The 19472-nt window shown below is 44.2% G+C and overlaps 1 protein-coding gene and 1 pseudogene across 9 annotated transcripts in view; both read left to right on the forward strand.

Annotated features, from left to right (window-relative positions):
* Positions 1-19472, forward strand: part of SFXN5 (sideroflexin 5) — a gene marked incomplete at both ends in the record, with an annotated part of 107423 nt that overhangs the window by 5349 nt on the left and 82602 nt on the right. For 7 of the 8 annotated variants that reach the window (XM_084234331.1, XM_084234336.1, XM_084234337.1 and 4 more), the window contains 2 exons: positions 4927-4995; positions 16883-16960. In XM_084234331.1, the coding sequence (XP_084090457.1) occupies positions 4927-4995; positions 16883-16960 (147 nt within the window). The remainder of the gene's footprint in view (positions 1-4926; positions 4996-16882; positions 16961-19472) is intronic. The other variant, XM_084234333.1, reaches the window with a different exon arrangement.
* LOC311171584 (peptidyl-prolyl cis-trans isomerase A-like) lies at positions 9608-9909 on the forward strand (annotated as a pseudogene). Its single transcript has one exon. The product of its transcript is annotated as a peptidyl-prolyl cis-trans isomerase A-like (transcript).

Raw genomic sequence — 19472 nt, forward strand, 5'->3', positions numbered from 1 at the left:
GGTGCAGGGAAAGGGGCGGAATTGTGGCTGACTCATACTTCCGGTAACAAAAAAGAGAAGGAAAACATCTACTGGTTGACTGATTGGGTCAAGATGGGGGCTGAATTTTGGAGAGGGAAAAAAAGCATATTGTTGAAAAGTAAATTTCAACCAGAGAAAGTTGAAAGCTTCCCTGCCATTCCTGGGCCTGGTGGGACAGATATATAAAGCCAGCTGCCAAGAAACAATGTTTCTCAAAAGGACCTGCTTCAGCTCTAGAGTATCAGAAGACTCCCTTTTTTGGGAGTCTTTCATACTCCCTGAGAAATTGCATTCTCCAAGATCAGAGAGCCTGAAACTAATCTGTCGGCAGGAATGGAACGTCCAGCTCTGGACTGGTGTGTCTAAGTCACACTGACTCAGAAATAACCCAAGTGCAGAGATTCTGAAAAGGAGAGTCTGGGCCCAATGCTCTACATTTATCTTCACTTTATAGAGTTTAAGGAAACAAGACGCTGAATCCACTTCTCAGCACAGCTCTGTGTGGTCTTTCCTCATAGCTTCACTTTGCTTTGGGCCTGTTACTGCACCAGTTCATTTAAACTTTATTCCACTCTCCCAGTACTGTACACTTAGTTTTTCTCCTTTGGTTACGAAGCACCCCAGACTTCATCTGCTGTGCGGCCTCCTCATGGCAGACTGTCAGTGGACCCAACTTGGTCAGGCTGCAGGCTTATTCCTGGGGGTGTTAGGCTGCTTGGACCAGGACACGACCATCTGTGCTTAGGGTCTTCAAAGCCCCTTTCTTGAATCTCGGGCCTGTAGCTCCAAGTGTTTATTGAAATGCTGTATCTGGAAGACTCTTTAAGTATATCACCCTTACATGACCAATACAGAACTTTTATCTTCCTCTCCTCTAAACCAGTGTGCTTCTTGTTTTCCTTATTCCGGTTTATAAATATTAGTGTCCAGCTAGAAGTCTTAAGCATTATCCATGACTCTTTGTGCTTTCTCTTTCCCCCAGTCAGTGGGCTTTTCTCCACCAAGACCTAGATATGTTCTGGGTGTGGAGATTCTAATAGCTATTTGGTGAATGAATAAACCACAGGAGTCTGGGGCAGTTTCTGGCTCCAATCTTCCTGCCTTAAGTCTCCTGTTTTTTTTGTTTTTTTTTTTAATTTTGTAGAGGCATGTTTATTTATTTATTTGTTTGTTTGTTTGTTTTTTGTTTATACAAGCACTGGGTACAGTCAGAAGCGCAGGAGGGTGAGAGAATTCACCAGAGCCAGAGCGGGGAGCAGAGCAGGCAGAAGGACCGAAGTACACTGCTGAGGGGAGCAGCGGGCGGCAGGAGAGGTCTGCGCGCCATGTGGGACCCTCCTTCTGTGGCTGGGGAGCAGCCGGGGATCGAACCGGCGCCGCAGAGGCTGCGGGCAGGTTCGCAACCCAGCGCTCAACCGCTGCGCCACCGGGGAGGCCCTTAAGTCTCCTGTTGATACCCTTCTCTGCTAAGGAAACTCGTCCATCCACCCATCCCTGCTCTTCTGGAAGCCTCTTTGACCCACTGGGAAGAAACAATCTGCATCCCACTGCTCATGGAGCAGTGATCATGCTGTGTTAGAGGTATTCGTTTACTATTTGTCTCTGGATGAACTCAGCTCCTTGAGGGCTTGTGATGCCCCCTGAGCATAGCTCAGTAGAGGCTTGGACATATTTATGGAGCAAAATGTTTTACCCAGGACAAGTGGCAGTGGTGGAGAGTGACCCTAGAGGCTTGACAGGGCTGGGGATCAAAGCAGTTCCAGAACACAGGACAGTCAGCTAAAGTTGCCAAGAAGTTGCTTCCCTCTGCCTATTCTCTTCCCAGGTCCTCTGCCCCTGTGGGTCCTCTTTCTTCCTTGGCCTAACTACCATCTTCTTTCCCCTTTCAAATTCTACCCTCTCTTCAGCCCAGCGCAGGCTCTGGGAAACATCTAGGCTGGTAGTGCTCACCCACCTCCTCCTTCATTCCAGGGGCAGTTTGTGAAGCCCCTTCCAGAGGTGTGTCCTTCAGGAACTCTGACCAGCTAATACACCAGTTTGTATTTTAATTTAAATATATTTAAGTCAAACAGATTATTATTCCTGTGTATTATACGAAATGCTGAGTTTAATTTAAAAAGAAATGTATAGGATATTGAAATAAAAAATCACCTATATGTCTATCACCCAGAATTAATCTCTGTTGATATTGTAATATATTTTCATCCAGATTTATAAAAAATATAATTTTGAACATTTAATTTTAGAAATGTCTTGCAGGAAAATTGTAAGAAGAATACAGAGAATTTCCACATATGCTTTGCCTAAATTTTTCAATTTTGTCACATAATCCTTATTATTCTGTCTATAGGTATCATAAAGTCCAGAAAAAGTGCAAATATAAAACATAGTATTATCAGGGACATCTTCAATCTGTAAATAAAATAAGAATAGCTATATTTCCAGGTTATTGCCACGCTATATATTTATACATGGTATTTTTTCTCAACCATTTGCAAGTAGGTTATATTATTAATCCTTTAATACATCAGTATATCTTAAAGACAAAGATGTTCTGTTACATTTTTGTTTTAATCTCTTCAGGATAACAACAATACCATAGACCTAGTAGCCTATAAACAACAGAAACTAATTTCTTTTAGTTCTGGAAACTGGAAAGTCTAAGATAAGGTGTCTGGTGAGAACCCTATTCTGGGTCATTGACCACCATCTTCTTGCTATGTTCTTACATGGTGGAAGGGTCAGGGAGTTTTCTGGGGCACTCATCTTTTATAAAGGCACTGATCCCATCGGGCAGACTCTGCCTGCACAGCTAACTAATCACCTCCCAAAGACCCCACCCCACCTAAAACCCATCACATTGGACATTGGGATTTTACATGTGAATTTTGGGGGGATCACAAATATTTAGCATATAGCAATAACCACAGTATAGTTTTTGTATTCAGGGAATTTAATGAGTATAGTACTTTTATTAATCTCCGATCCATATTCCAGTTTTGTGGGTTGTCTCAGTAATATCCTCGAGGCCATTTTTATGATAGTTAGGATTCAATCCAGATTCACATGATATATTTAGTTGTCTAGTCTCTCTGGATTCCTTTAATATGAAGCGGTTCCTCCATCTTTGTCATTATAGCATTGACATATTTGGTGAACAAGACCAGTTAATGTGTAGAATGTTCTTCAGTCTGGGTCTGACATTTCCTCATGACTCGATGCAGTCCCTCTAGAACACTATGTGAGTGAGATTGTGAACTTCTTGGGTGTCATGTTCAGAGGCACACATTTCCATCTGCCCTTCATTGGTTCTTTTAACACGTCTCCATCATTTTGGAAGGGAATTTCATTACTTTCTGCCACAACAAAATGGACTGGTCTCATCTTGCACTTCCCTGTCCTAGTTCTAGGATCAGCTGCTTCTCCAAGGAACCCCAGTTCATTTCAGTGAACCAGGATCTGGATGTCATTTATCTCTTTACTGTCCACTTAGTGTCCACTTAGCTATATTTATCTCCTTGTCTATTAAGTTGGAATCATCCTATTTATATGCATTTCACAAAATCATAACATGTCATAAATATTGAAACATGAGTTAAAGTAGCTGGATCGTGTTGGGCCATGTGAATGGACTGTCCCTCATTTAGCCACACACCTGTGTGAGAATGCATCCTCAGCCTGGATCTCCAACCACACGTCTGCACATCTCTGATGGTTCTTAGAAATGAGACTTTGCAGGACAGCAGTGTGCATGTCATGTATGAGTGAGGAAATAGTCTAGGTGTTTGAGTACTAATATGCTAGAGAAACAGCTATGTTATTTAGGAATGGGGCTGAAGATAAATTTGGTCTGTGAAAGGCAGTACCTGAAGGGGGTGGGAGCAGGGTGAGAGCCAGCCTATCCTTAATGTTAGGGGGCAGGCAAAGGAGCAGAGAGATAAAGGCGGCATGGGCCATGTATGCAGAGGACTTAGAAGCAATGTGGGGGCTGGGGGGGTTGCTCTCCTGGTCTTCATTGGGAAGAGAAAGAAGCAGAAATTGGCTGCAGGGTCTGGGGTGTCCTAGTAGTAAGGGAAGGGAATGTGTAGGCTTCTGTTACCTCCACTGTTCTGGGATGGTGCTTGCAGAGCTGTGGGGCTCCAGGGAGGATTTGGGGGAAGAACCTGGAGTGTAGTGAGGCATGAACCCCCAGTGTTTGCAGCATTTCTCTTTGTCCCCTAGCTTTGCAACCTCCCTCCATCCCTTGGGCTTGGCTTTGCCAAGCTGGCTTCGTCCCAGGGGCAGCAGGCCTCTGCGTTGCTCGGTTTCCTTTCATCGTGCTCTAATGCCTGTGGCCTGCTTAGCACAAAGCCTCCTTTTCCTGGGCCCCTGCTCTGGGGCAAGTCCAGGGCAGCGGGTGGGGTGGGGGAGCTGGCCCCTTGTCCTGGGGCTCACAGCAGTTCTGGGGCTACAGGGAAGGAGGGCCTGAGGGCTCCCAACTAGGCTCTGGCATGCAATTCTGTCTATGGGTGCTTTCCCTGGGGGGCAGAACCTGAACTCAGAGCTCCTGATCAAGGCAGGAGGGTGAGGGGAGGCTGGAAGAGGGCGGGGACCAGGACTATGTGTTTAGGGCGCTTGGAACTGCTGGGTGTGGACCTTGGGGAATTTTGGGGAGAGGGAAAAGATGGGAGGTACCTTGAAGAGAACATGGGCTAGCCACTGCTATCTTGATGGTCTTTCGGAGGCCCGAGGTCCCTGAGCAGTGGTGCTTCTTAGCATTTGTCCTCCATGTGGGAGTCCTGGGGGATGGTGGGACCCTAATACTAAGGATGAGGTGTGGGGTGGGCCCTCCTGGGTGGGCTCTCCCAGTGTCTGGAGTGTGGAGCATGGCAGCTGATCTACTTTCCTCTCCCACCCCTTCTCCAGACATCCTTCTATGGCCGCTTCAGGCACTTCCTGGATATCATCGACCCCCGCACGCTCTTTGTCACTGAGGTGAGTCATGGCTGTCATTCTCTGTGGCGGCCCCGTGGGCTTGATACCTTGTCCCTGAGAAGATCGGGGGTCATCTGTGTGTATGCTGTATACATCTTCTCTCATTTGATTTGGATCTCACAACATCCCTTCAAGGTAGATAGATATCATCATTGTTATTAGTTCAAGCATTAGTAAAATTATTACCAAGTACATGAAGTGTATGCTCATTGCAAAAGTTCACATGGTACAGACATACTGAAGTAGAACAAAAAAGTATCTTTTACATATTCTCCCTACCTGTTCCCTCCTATCACAGGTAATATTAGACTTATTAAAGTATAACTTGCCTCTTATATGTACCAGCCTATGAGTTTTGATGAAAATATTGAATCATGTACCCACTACCACAATGAAGATGGAAAGCATTTTCATCACCCTAAAGTGTTCCCTTGTGCCTCTTAGGAGAATCCAGTCTTCCTCACCCCCTGGCCAGCCCCTGGCACCACTCATCTGTTTTCTGTCCCTACTGTTTCTAGAATGCCATCTAAGTGGAATCCTATGCTGGTAGCCTGTGTCTCTGGCTTCTTTCCCTTAGCCTCCTGCTTGTGCGGTCAATTCATGTTGTTGCATGTACCAGCGGTTCACACTCCTTACTGCTGAGTAGGAGCCCATTGAAAGGATGTTCCAGAACTTGTTTATCCACATCCACTTGTTCTTGAACACCTGTTTGGAACTATTACAAATGAAACTTCCTCTCTATAGATGTGTGTTTTCATTTCTCTTGAGTAAATAACTAGGAATAAGATCGCTGGCTCACATGGTAAGAGTGGTAAGTATGTTTAAATTCATGGGCAACTGCCAGCTGTTGTTCAGAGAGGTAGTGCATTTTACACTCCCACCCACATGCTTAAATGTATTGTCCAACTTATTTCAGCAGTCCCAGGTAATGTGCCTTATATCTTTTGTATATGCATTTATAAACATGGCAAGTATGCACGTATAACACAGCAAATCTTCACAAGCACTAACATTGAGCAAGGCAGTGTTGTGAGCATTCTACAGGATTAGCTCATCAGACTTAACTCCTAGCAACCTTCTGAGGTGGATGCTATTACATGTTCCATTTTACAGAAGAGGAAACAGAAGTTATGGTTCATGCACATGGTGCTGGCCAGTCAGGGAGCCAGGAATGAACCCAGGAAGGCTTGTTTCCAGAGCCCTTATTCTTAGATGGTTTGCCTTCCTATTTAGGTAACTTGAGATTAGGGAAAGCTCCCAAGGCTCCTCAGCTAGCAGAAGGCCCAAGCCTTGCTCTGGGCTCCCCTCTACTCACATCTCTGGTGCTGAGCATTGGCTTGCTTCGGCTCCAGAGTTGACTAGCTTTGGGAGAAGAAAAACATGAAGGAAAGAAGCACAAGGTCAACTGGGCATCTAGGCCTAGAACCATTGTTCCTGGAGAAGTAGTACTGTGAAATGTGGAAATTACCTCCTACATGGTTTCCTCCTACATTTCTGCAGGAAAGCGAGAGGGCTCAGATATTTTACTGGCTGGTCTTACCTGCCCTCTGGACTTCTTATGGGCAAGGCTGCTGTACTTCTGAGTTCTGACTGGATTCTCCTAAGGAGTACTGTCATCTATGCAATCACGTAAAAAAGTGGAAAAGCACCAGTCTAGAGAACTACTTACTTAGTCTAGGTTATGTCCTCCTAAAAAGTTCAGAATGGCGCAAAACTAGGCACAGTGTGACATAAATCCTGACATAAATGCCCCCTGCTTGCTGGAGTAGAAAACAGGCCAGTGCTTAACTCAAAGCATGGAGGTGCTAGTCATTGTCTTTGAGACTTGTGGAAAGATGGTGGAGGGAGCCTTGGGAGACCGGAGAAATTTCAGTGATCCTCAGGTTACCAAAAGCAGGCAGGGGCTTTGGGGGTGGATGGTCAGCTACAGAGTGGCACTTGCCTGTGCTGGGGACTCCACCCACCTTCCTCTCATCCCCACACTGTTTCATTTTGCTACTCTCCTCTAGGACCTCAGATTCTCTTTTCAACTTTTGCATTTTGAAAGGTCTCAGTATTCTTATACATTACTAAGCCATTTTTGGCCTGTTTCTCCTATCAGTAATTGAATTATCAAGCACTGTTTAGTGACATGAAAATAATGCAACAGTAATTTTAGAATATTCTTTAAATTTCATATTCTGTCCCCTAATTCAAGGACATTCAAAGACTCTGACAAGCTTCCCAGAAAGATCTACACACCTTCTCTCCCTGGCACCCTGGTTGGGGACTACTTCTGGCACTATGCAATGGCCTTTCAGAAAGCTTCCACCTACAGAAGATCTCCTAAGCCCTAAATACTCCGGGCCTTCAGGGGCAGGCCTTCAGGCCTTCTCTAGTTCAAGTCCAGGCAGCTTGCTTAGAAAATACATTTTCTTGGAATCACTGAGAAATTAGAAGCATGGAAAGGAAAGAAGATCTCCCTGAACCTCTACCCCATGAACCGATGCTACCAGGAGGACCAGGCACCCCCCCCCCCCGTTGGGCTCAGTCCACAGTCCATGGCTCATGTCAACAAAATGCTGTCCTCTCCAAGGCCTTTGGCTGGTGTCCTGGGAGGGCACGTGGGCAGTGACTGACCAGTCCATGGAGATCCGGACAGGTTTGTGTGCTTGTGGGGGTGGAAGGAGAGTACAGCTCTCAAGGTGGTTCTGGAAGCCAGAACTTCCCAAGGTGGAAAGGTTCTGGGTAACTTGAGCTATCTGGTGACCGGTTCTGAGGGGCATCAGCTGAGTCAGTGGACAGACTCATCTCAAGGGAGTTTTGCAGCTACTGGCTTGCAATTTATAACTGACCAGTTTTTACGAAGATTCCAGTCCTTGTATGTGTAATGAGGCGGAGGAAATTTTATTCACCGTAATTTCTCGTAGGAAGAAGGCTGTCTTTGTTCTTGAGCAAAGCTTCAGAGGAGGAGGTTGGTTTACTTGTTGGGAGGAAAAATTGTGCTTTTTGATTCTAAAAGGAGAGGAGAGAGAAGGAAGAAGAGGGAGAAATGGTGGTAAAGAAAGTAACTCAATGAGATGGAAGGTCAAAGGCTCTTTTGAGTGGCCGTGTCTGCTGTTCTTGTGAAAGCTGTTGACACGTCGCTCTGCCTGTCCCCTCCACCATCTGTGCTGGGAAGTTGTCAGCAAAGTATGTCTGGCTCATGAAATCTCTGCAGATGTGGATTATCCAGGGACAGGGTGGTGGTGAGTGTGAGTCTCCTGTCGGGGTGCAGTGTGTCAGGTCAGACCTGGGGAAGGAAACCACCAGGAGCTGGAAGAAGTATCTGCTTTGGCCATGCACACAGGTATTGGATTAGATCTAGCCCTAAGGGCAAGGCTATACCAGCTGACATCTCAGTTACTTTTAATTATGGACTGACAATGAAAGGAATTTGCTGAATTCAATAATTATTTAACAGAATAAATGTTTTTCAGATTATCATCCTGAAGTACACAGAGTAATAATTGAAACAGTGTTACTAACACCAACTCAGAAGGGTATATTGGGTGTAGTATAGAATAAATAAGTAATTATACTGATATTGGAAACCAAGATTCTCACCATGTGCGTTGGAGATACAAATAGGGAGTAGGGTAAAAGACAAATGAATTAGAAGTATCAATGTGAACTGATGATTTATTTATTTAGTTTTAAAAATTTATTTTTACACAAGACCTGGGGTACAGGCCAGAGGCACGGGAGGGTGAGAGGATTTACCAGAGACAGAGCCGGGAGCAGAACAGGCAGACAACCGAAATACACTGCTGAGGGGAGCAGCGGGCGAGACAGGAGAGGTCTGCGTGCCATGTGGGATTCTCACCAGCTGGCCAGGATCGAACCCGCACTGCAGAGGCTGCGGACAGTTTCACAGCGCTGTGCTCAACCTGCTGGGCTACTGGGGAGGCCCTGAGCTGATTATTTAGACACACAGGCACACACGACCCTGCACACATGCACACAGTTACATTTTTTTTCCCCCAATCTCATGTTCCAGTGTACAACTGTGTTCACTGAAAGGGCGTCAAAGCAAAGTCACTCCAATAATGGTAAACACACTTATCACTCAGATCTTGCTCTCTAAACACTACTACTTAAAGGAGCTAAAGCTTCTTGGAAAGATGGTCACATTCACATCTGGGGTAAGGAGAGTTGCTATAGAAAATAAGAAAGTGCTTAAAAAACAATGGAGACACAACAGGAGTAGCTGCATTTCACTGGCCCCATGGGGATAATTTGAGCATTGAGATGAATAAAAGCAATGGATAACACATTGACTAATAATAGTAATAGTAATAATATTAATCCATGAGTCCATAGAATACTAAAAATCTGGTGGGAGAAGGCCTTCTGCACAGAAGAATGTCAAGTGATAAATGTAGAGGGAAATAACCAGGCCACCTTGCAGACGCCAGTGGACCCCACTGTGTTCTTGGACATCACTATCGAGGGCAAGCCCTTGGGCAGCATCTCCTTCAAGCTGTCTGCAGGCAAAGTTCCAAAGGCAGCAGAAAACTTCCATGCTCTGAGCACTGGGGAGAAAGGATTTGGTTATAGAGTTTCCTGCTTTCATGGAATTAGTCCAGGATTTATGTGCCAGGGTGGTGATGTCACACTCTAATGGCACTGGCAGTAATTCCATCTAACAGGAGAAATTTGATGATGAGAATTTCATCCTGAAGCATATAGGTAGCGGCATCATGTCTATGGAAATTGCAGGACCCAACACAAATGGTTCCCAGGTTTTCATCTACCAAGACTGAGTGTCTGGATGGAAAGCAGGTGGTCTTTGGCAAGGTTAGCGAGGGCATGAATATTGTGGAAGCCATGGAGGGATTTCGGTCCAGGAATGGCCAGACCAGCAAGAAGGTCCCCATTTTTGACTGTGGATAGGGCTAATAAACTGACTAACCACCAGACCATTCCTTCTGTAGCTTGGAAGACCACCCCTTCATCCTCATTTGCTTGAAATAGCCTATAATATTTATGCTCTCCTGACAGTCATTTAGTTCCACACTTTCCTTATCCCCTTCCTAGTCTAGTTGGATTTAAGAGTTAAGTTTATGATTATGATATAAAAATAAGCAACAACAATAAAAAAAGAAGGAAATAACTATTGTGTTATTCGAAATATAACTGATTTCAGCCAGGATCATGAATGGATACTATTTCCATGAAATAAAAGATTTTGGGGAAACATGATAATCATATACTCTCATCTAAGACCTTGCTGAAAATTACTTAGCCAGTGCAAAGAGGAAAAGTCACCTTTACAATGGAGAGCCTGGGGGATGCCCCTTTAACCGGGTGACCAAACTTAACCTCAATAACAATGAAAATAACTGATGTAATGTGATTCTGGTGTTAACCCCTAAATACGAGAAAACAGTAAAGTCTAAAGAAGAAAATGAAAATAGTTTATTATCCCATCTGCCAGAAATAATCACAGCATAATGGACAAAATGAGGATGGCTTACATAATATGTGTATATGTGAGATACATATATGTATACAGACACAGAAATACATGTATATAGAATGTATGTAAACATATATACATGTATATATGCACATATATCACAGATATATACACACATAATCATATATTTAACATCTGTATATACATGACATGTTTTCTTTCTTCCATTTAGCTTATCACAAGCATTTTTTTGTTGTGATAAATGTTGTTTCAAAGTGTATTTAATAACTGCATAGTAATCTATTCTATAATTAATATTTTTTTTCTGTTGTTGACCACCATTTGGATGCTTCCAAGTCATTTTCTGTTGTAAATAATATTGCAGTAAATTTCGTTGTACATAAATGTCCATGTGTTTCTCTTTTCCTGTGGATAAGTTCCTAGAAGTAGGATTTCTACATGCCATTTTAAGACTTTTGATATATATTGCCAAATTGCCCTTCAAGTTATACAAACCTGTACCAAGATCATATCAGCTTATATTCTCAATCGTGAGTGAGGTGTCCATTTAAATGTATTCTAAATGATATCAGATATTCTAATTCTAAGATACTTAATGGATTTTTAATTTAAAAAATACTGAAATGTCAGTACCTTTTGCATTTCAAATTCTTGCCCATTTGCAAATATGTATTTAGGGTAATTAGTATATTGACCACATTGACTATCGAATTTCTATTTGTTTTTTTCCCATCATTTCCAAGTCTTTATACTTTTTAAAAATCAACTCTTAGAGTATAAATAGCCATCCCTGTTAAACTATTAGGTCTAACAGATAAGTTGTTTCCTATCTTGTGCCTTCCTGCAAAAAAAAATCTTATCACTTTTCACTTCTGATAAATTTATTTTTTAGAAAAAATTCCCTGGAGTGGAGGATCTAGGCTGGAGGTCATGATTGTTTTTAAAACTCCCAGGATAGTGGGCAGGTTTATTTTTAAAGGATTTTACCACCTGTTGTGTTGCCAGAATCATGCTGGTTCACCTCACAGAAGTGTTCTGAAGGTGACAGAAGTCAGCACAGGGAGTGCAGATCCCCCCCCCCCCACACACACACACATGTCCCTGGCGTTGTCCTTTCCTTGGGGTCCCAGAAGATAGGATCCTAGGACCTCACAGCACAGATAGCCATTCCTCATAGGACTGCTGAGAGGGAACAAGTAGGGACTTAGGGAGGTGAAGGAAAGACAAGAGAAGGACTTGGAGCTCTGCCTATACCTAAAACATTGACTTGGTCCCCAAGTCCCACCACTTGGGGGCCATCATAGGAATGGTTGGAGTCAGGGTTGCAGAGAAGGGAAAAATGCAGGCTCCTGTGCGCTTCACTAATGCAAGGCTGGCCCAGGTGAGAACCATCAGGCACAGAGAATCCAGGCAGGGTGGGGCGTCAGCCGCTGACCCTAACCAGCTGTCCCTGCTCCATTCCCTCAGGCCAATTCATTCTCCCTCACCTTTGATTTTTTTCCTTTAAGTTTTGCAAATTTTACAGCTCCCAAATGCTCCACTTTTTCTGAAATGCCCATATTTCAACAGTACCCACTTTTGCTAAATATGCTTTTCAGTTTCTCTATGTCAGGAGAGGCTCAGCTTTGAATGAACATAAAGAAGTTCCTTCCTTTTCTTTCCTAAGGTGCCCCATTCTAATACACATCAGCTTTGGGGGCATATAGATTGTTGTGGTTTCTCTGGGAGACTTCCCTTCTCTTGGTTACTATCATGAGGACTGGGGGAGTCTTCCAGGTCTACATGTCATGAAAAGGGCCAGGAACTGGGATTGAGGGATTTGGAGTTCCTAGGTGACCTCCACCCACTCTATGACCCCAGGCCAGGATATGCAACTTCGCTCTCTGGCCCCAATAGTCTCAAAGAGGGGTTGGCCTAGATGGTTCTAAGATATTTGCACATGCAAGGCATTTCTTATCCACATCCTTTGTGTCCAGGACACAGTGTCTTAGACTCCTGGGATTCTGTAGCTAGTATCATGTTGAGGGACTTTTGTCAGCTGCTTTGAAACCTGGACTCCTAGCCTTGATCATATCCTCTACTTCTTTCCCCAGCACCTCTATCATTATATTTGTTAAATGCTCCTGGTGTGTGGCCTTGTGTTGGTGATGGTTTTGCTGGTCCTGCAAAGGTACCTAAAACCAATGCTCTGCTCCCCAACATGGCAATCTCTGACCGATATTATGGGCTCACAGGACCTCAGAGAGGGGCCACCCAAATGCTCTGTGACTATTCAGAGGAGGAAGCAAACATTTCTGGAAGTTCCTGGAGAAGGTAGCACTGAATCTTAAGGGATGGATGGAAACAGTGATAGGCTGTTGGGGAGGAAGGGTGTCCAGGTGCAGTGAACCCATGGGGAGGCAGGAGCATGCAGGTCCACCCAGACAGTGGGTGGGTCCTTGTACCAGAAGGGGGTGAAATACTTCTCGGTGCTCCTGACATTCTGGCCAGATACTGTCATTCCTATCATATATTTAATATACTAAACAGCATTATAGTAAATTTAATATTTACCTCATCTTGACATCTTCCTTTAGCCAAATAGGGATTACAGTCAGTTTGCATTTAGTTTGGGAATGGTCTATGATGCCCCTCCTTAAAAGATTAGTTTTGTTCCTGAGAACTCTTTCCCTGCCTTTCTTTTTTGTGCCCTTTCCTTTCTCCATCCCTCCATCCCCAGTCCTATCCATCATGGCACCCTGCTGTCTCCACCTGTCCACTACAAGTCCACCTCTCTGCCTGCTCCTTTCCCTCAGGGCCCTGGGTGAGACTGAGAGACCAGGGTTCTCCTCTGTTAAATTCACTGCTGCTGAAGCAGACCTCCTAGGTGCTTGTGTTTTTGGAATGATCTGGAGATCATGCCCCTGTCGAATACCAGGAGCCTCACTGTGACTCTCTGGCTGGTGAGCCTGACTCAGGCCGGCTGGTGTTGGAGTCAGGAAACCACAAGCTGGGCCCGTCCCTTCCCCTGGCTCCAGGCTCCAGAGAAGGGCTCACAGCTTGTCTATGGGCCAGCCTGCCTCTCATGATCTTTGCATTCAGGGGCTGACTGCCCATTTGTTCCTGGTTGAAAAGACTTCCTGCAAAGTTCACACTACCACGACCTCCTATTTTCCCAACCCCTGGAGTGCCCAGGGCTCTTCCACCAAGCCTCGCAATGCATTGAGGTGAGATGAGGGTTTAAAGTTAGGAGACCCTCCTCCTTACCCTTAAGTGGCCCTGAAAAGGCCCCCTTCTCTGCAGGGGGAAGACAGCCCCAGAACAGCCAGCCCTCAGGGACCTCTCCACACAAGTGGCCCGGGGCCACCCCTGTCAGGAAGAGGGGCCTGCAGTCCCTGTCTCTTCTCAGCCTCTGACAGGTGTAGCGTGTGTGATGTGGGGGCTGGCTGAGGGTTGTGAGGCCCAGAGGCACATAAGCACGTTCTAGCTTCCTTCAGTCCTGGATTCTCAGACTTGTGTTTAGGAACTTTGGGTTTAGTTCTCCCTCCATCTGTGCCAGGATGGGGCTCTTTGGAACTTATCCTTGTGGCAGGAGGCCTCCCTTTGAAGACCGTGTCAAATGAGATGGAATCTGGCCAGGTTGTTATAGGAACTCGGGAGAATCCCTGGAGTGGGAAAATAATGAGAACACGGGGCCATTCACCATTGAGCCCTGGAAAGTAGAGCATTCATTGTGTGGGGGCAGAGGCTGTGGCAGAGGGAGGAAGCGGGCTAGGGGTGGGGAGTTTGTTGCATCCCTAGGCGACTCTGGAGGTGTTTGGGGGGCAGAGTAAGGGTCTGTCTAAACTCTGAACTCAGTTACTAAACCACTCATCTAGTTGAAAGAATTTTGTTGAAAAAAATAAATGTATCGTCTTAGAAGGAAATCATCTCTCTCTGGCAGTGGTTATTCTCTGTGGTAAGGTTATAGGTGATATTAAATGATTTTTTCTGCTTTTCCATTTTTTAAAAAAGATTTATTTATTTATGCATATAAGAGCTGGGGCACAGGCCAGAGATATGGGGGGTGAGAGGATTCATCAGAGACAGAGTGGGGAACAAAACAGGCAGACTGACTGAAATACACTGCTGAGGGGAGCAGCAGGCGAAACAGGAGAGGTCTGCTGCGCCATGTGGGTTGCTCCCTGGCTGGGGATCGAACTCATGCTGCAGAGGCTGTGGAGTGCCTCATAGTGCAGTGCCCAACCCACTGCACCACCAGGGAGGCCCTACTTTTCCATTTTTTCCCTAATATTTTCTTTAAACAGCATAGATTAATTGGGGGGAAAAGCCCCCAAACACAAAGCTATCTCCACTCTGGAAATTAATTCTGGGAAGGGACTCTGGAATTTAGGAATTAACAGGTATACATTTGAAAGAGCAGGGACAGGACTTTCCAGCGTCCAGCTGCTCCCAAGTGAGAAGTTTTCCTGGCTGCACCAGCATGGGGCACTTCGCACAGAGGCCGATGGGCAGGACAGCCCAGCTAGCTTGTGTGGGTGCATGGGTATTTAGGCCTGCAGTTGCAGTACAGGAGGTGGCTGTTCATTTCCCTCCTACGTGACTGCCCTATCTGCCAGCTCAGCCAACCCCCAGCTTGCCCCCACTGGTGCCCTTCCTAGTGCTGCGTCCTCCTTTAGTGAAGGGGCAATCCTGTTGCAATCTCGGCTGTCCTCAGCCTGCTTTGTTCCTCTATCAGAATGGGAACAGGGCGACATCACTGGGTTTCGTCCCCCCACATTGAGTATCCCTGAGTCTGGTCTCCTCACATGACCTTGACATGGTCTGCTGTGTATCACTGTTGTCTGTTTATGGGTATTAATGGATTGTGACATATGCTTGTGCCCGTGTAACCACCACTTAGGTAAGACATCAAACATTTCTTCCCTCTCACCCCTCCCGAGCCATTGAGTTTTGCCTCTTTTTGCACTTTTTTTTGGCATCTTATTTTTATGCATATTAGACTTATATTGCTATATAGCAAATCACCCCAAAATTTAGAAGCTTAAATGACAGTCAATTCTTTTGTTCACCGACCTTCAGCTTGGACAGGGCTGTGAGTATGTGTGTGTGTGTTTCATCTGTACTCCTTGCAGATTGGCAAGGGGGCCTTGATGAGGGCTCACTTGCATGGTGGGTTAGTTAGTGCTGACGTCAGCTGGTGGCTCAGTTGAAGGTATGGACTGGGCCATAAGTTCCTATCCACATGGTTCTCTCCATAGGCTGCTTGGGCTTCCTTATATATGATGGTTAAGTTCAAAGGTAGGGACCATCCCAAGAGAACAAGGCAGAATGGCAAGGCATTTTTATGACTTAGCCTCATGTGGGCCATACTCTATTTGTTGAGGCAGTCACAAAGGCCTGCCTAGGATCAAGGTTGGGGGGTGAGTGGTGAATATAGACTCTACCTCTTGATCAGGATGTGGGAAGGTTCTTAAGGAGCACAGGGGATGGGAGATATTGGGGTGGTCATTTTTGGAAAATAAATTCTTTCACATTGTGAGATTCATCCACATTGCTGCATGTGTTTGTAATTTGTTTCTTTCATTTCTGTATAATGTTTCATCATGTGTATATACTACAATTTACTTTTCCAGTCTAGTATTGACATTTGAGTTTGCAATTTTGGACTGTTTGAATAGTGCTGCTATGAATATTCTTATACAAATCTTTTGGTAGACAAAGACTGCCTTCTATCACTGTTTCTGTTTCTTTAGCTTTTAAGATTGAAAAAAAAATCATACAATTCTATACTTCTTTTTTTCCCCTTCTTTCCCTATCAGTTACTGTAGCCATATGTACTTTAGTATGTAAATCTCTGCTAGTGTTTTTAAAATGTTGAAAAGAAATTATATATGTATTACATAAACATGTTCTATATGAAAACTTTAAATATTACAGCTAAGATGAAATTTTCTGACACTCCTTGTCAAGTCTGGGCTCTTTCCTCTTATCCCAGTGTAACCCCTGTCACCAGTTTGACGGGTCTTATCCTAGAGCTTTTTCATACATTTACACATATAAATATTCTCACAGAAAATATTGTTTTCTATGTGTGCATGTGTCTTGTTTGTTTAGTATATTGAATGGCATCATACGGATCTGTAATTTGCTTTCTCATTCAGAAAAATATGTTGGTGATATGGCTATGGAATCACATGTAGATTGACTTCACTTTTAAAACTCCCAAATAATATGCTAAGTATTATCATGCCACTGTCATTTAGTCCTTCCTCTATGGAAGGACATTTGGGTGGTGTTAATGTTTTGCACGTGTCCCATGAACTGGAGGGCAGCCCTCACACACTGAATATTCAGACTTGATTGATACTAATGTTCTGCCACGAGAGAGAGTCCTAAGAGCCCTGGATCTGTGACTCTCAATGTTTTTTTTTATTTCCCCCGCAGAGACGTCTCAGAGAGGCAGTACAGCTGCTGGAGGACTACAAGCATGGGACCCTGCGCCCCGGGGTCACCAATGAACAGGTAATTGATGAAGATGGGGAGAGGAGAGAAGGTGGCAAATTCATACCCCTTCTCCTGCAGCCAGAACCATGTCGCTTCCCTTCAGTATCCACATCTACTACTACTGTGGGCTTCTGTTCCTCAGAGGGGGTCCTCGGGTCTCTCAATAACAAGGTCTGGTGGTGATAAAGCTAAATAAAGCCAACAGCAGTGGCGTGCTGGAGCCGATGTGCACCCCTTCCCAATTCCTCACTCGGCGAGATCACAGTGGTAGCTTGAAGTCAGCAACAAGGGGAGTATTTACAAGATGGAAATGGGCAAATAATATAAATTCCTTTTCCAAAACTGATTATTAAATATTTGCCAGTATACCACTATTCAAAAGTTCAGGTCGAGTGTGAGAAAGACTGGGATGATGGCAGAGATTAGGCTAGGACACTGTTATTTCATTTATTTAAAAAAAAGATTTATTTTTATTTATGTATGCATATAAGAACTGGGGTGTAGGCCAGAGGTGTGGTGGGGAATGAGAGGATTCACCAGAGACAGAGTGGGGAGCAGAACAGGCAGACTGACTGAAATACACTGCTGAGGGGTGCAGCGGGTGACACAGGAGAGGTCTGCTGCGCCATGTGGGTTAGCTCCCTAGCAGAGGATCGAACTGGTGCTGCAGTGGCTGTCAATAGCTTGATAGTGCTGAGAATTTAAGCCCTGCACCACCAGGGAGGCCCTGTAATTTCATTTTTTAATGTCATGTAAAAACTTGAATTATAGTTCATAGAAATACTAATAGTTGTGTTTGGTTTGGGAGAGGAGTAAGAGCAGGTAGTGTAGGACAATTTTAATGACTACAGAGAATGGTGGTGAGTATGCCAAAGTTTTCCTTTTGTTCATAAGCTTTATTTCAAAAAAAACTTAAAATTAATTTCATGCTTTTTCAAGTAATGTGAGCATAGTTTATAAGGCAAATAATACTAAAAATTTAGTATTTTTTCATTCAAGAAAAATGGTATGCTGCCTTTTCCCTCCCCAACTCCCATTCCTGTTCCCTAGAAGCAAATACTTTTAACTGTTTCTTCAGATAGAAAACTATATTTTCAAGTAATATACTTATCTACTTATCTATACTGACATTTCTCAACTAGTTCTCTTTTTTTATTTTTTTTAAAAGATTTATTTATTTATGCATACAAGAGCTGGGGTACAGGCCAGAGATATAGGGGGGTGAGAGGATTCATCAGAGACAGAGTGGGGAACAGAACAGGCAGATTGTCTGCAGAACACTGCTGAGGGGAGCAGTGGGAGAGTCAAGAGAGGTCTGCTGCGCCATTTGCATAGCTCCCTGGCCGGGGATTGAACTCTGTGCTGCAGTGGCTGTGGACAGCTTCATAGGTTTTGTCTTAACCTCTTGCGCCACCAGGGAGGCCCTCTTTTTTTTTTTTAAGATTTATTTATTTTTGCATACAAGAGCTGGGGTACAGGCCAGAGATGCGGGGTGTGAGAGGATTCACCAGAGACAGAGTGGGGAACAGAATAGACAGACTGACTGAAATACACTGCTGAGGGGAGCAGCAGGCAAGACAGGAGAGGTCTGCTGCTCCATGTGGGCTATTCCCTGGCTGGCCAGGGATCGAACTCATGCTGCAGAGGCTGCGGATTGCTTCATGGTGCGGTGCTTAACCCTTGCACCACCAGGGAGGCCCTCAACTAGTTCATTTGTAACATCCATTATGGTAGTTGAGGAATCATCTGTCTTATTATCTACACCCCTAAATGTGCTTCCCTCTCCTACTTTCATCACTCTCCCAACAGAATTAGCATGGTTTTGGGATCATGGATACTTAATATACATTATTATTATAATTATATAACTAAAATTTACTTTAGAGTAATTGATCATATCCTGATTATATTTCCTCTCTTTTTATCTGGAGTTAATAATTGCCTCATTTTTCTTTCTACTGTCACTAATTCTTTTGGTGCTCTCTAGCAGTATTTTTATATTTTCAGTGCTTCTTTTCAATCTGAAGACTCTTGTCCTTCAGTTTCATTTTTTTTTCTGGAGCCCGCCTCCTCTAGTTCCAGGGCTTCCTCTTGGTATACACCTGCATTTTTGTGGAAAACCGTACTTTGTAACTTCCTGAAAAAAAGAAAAGAGCAAATGAAAAGAAAATTTTTAGTTGTTTTAGGTCTAAAAAATTGTAATTCTGCACTCAGCCTTCATTGATAGTTTGGGTGAGGAGAAAATTCTAGGTTGACAATCATTTTCCTTCAGAATTGTGAAGACATTGCTCTTTTCCAGTAAAGCTGTGGAAGATATGATACTATTTCATTTCCAGATATTTTACACATGACAGTTTTTTTTCTTTGGGAAAATGAATAGATTTTTAGTAAATGACCCAGCAGAGAGAAGGAAGCATCCCTTGCAGAGAGCATGCTGAAAGAATCAGTAGGACTGGAGTCAGTCACTTAGATTCAGTTTTTCCAGGATGATAAACCTCCAGCATCTGGGGGACACAGGTGAAGGTCATAA

Source organism: Talpa europaea (assembly GCF_964194135.1).
Source record: "Talpa europaea genome assembly, chromosome: 6".
Classification (NCBI taxonomy): Eukaryota; Metazoa; Chordata; class Mammalia; order Eulipotyphla; family Talpidae; genus Talpa; species Talpa europaea.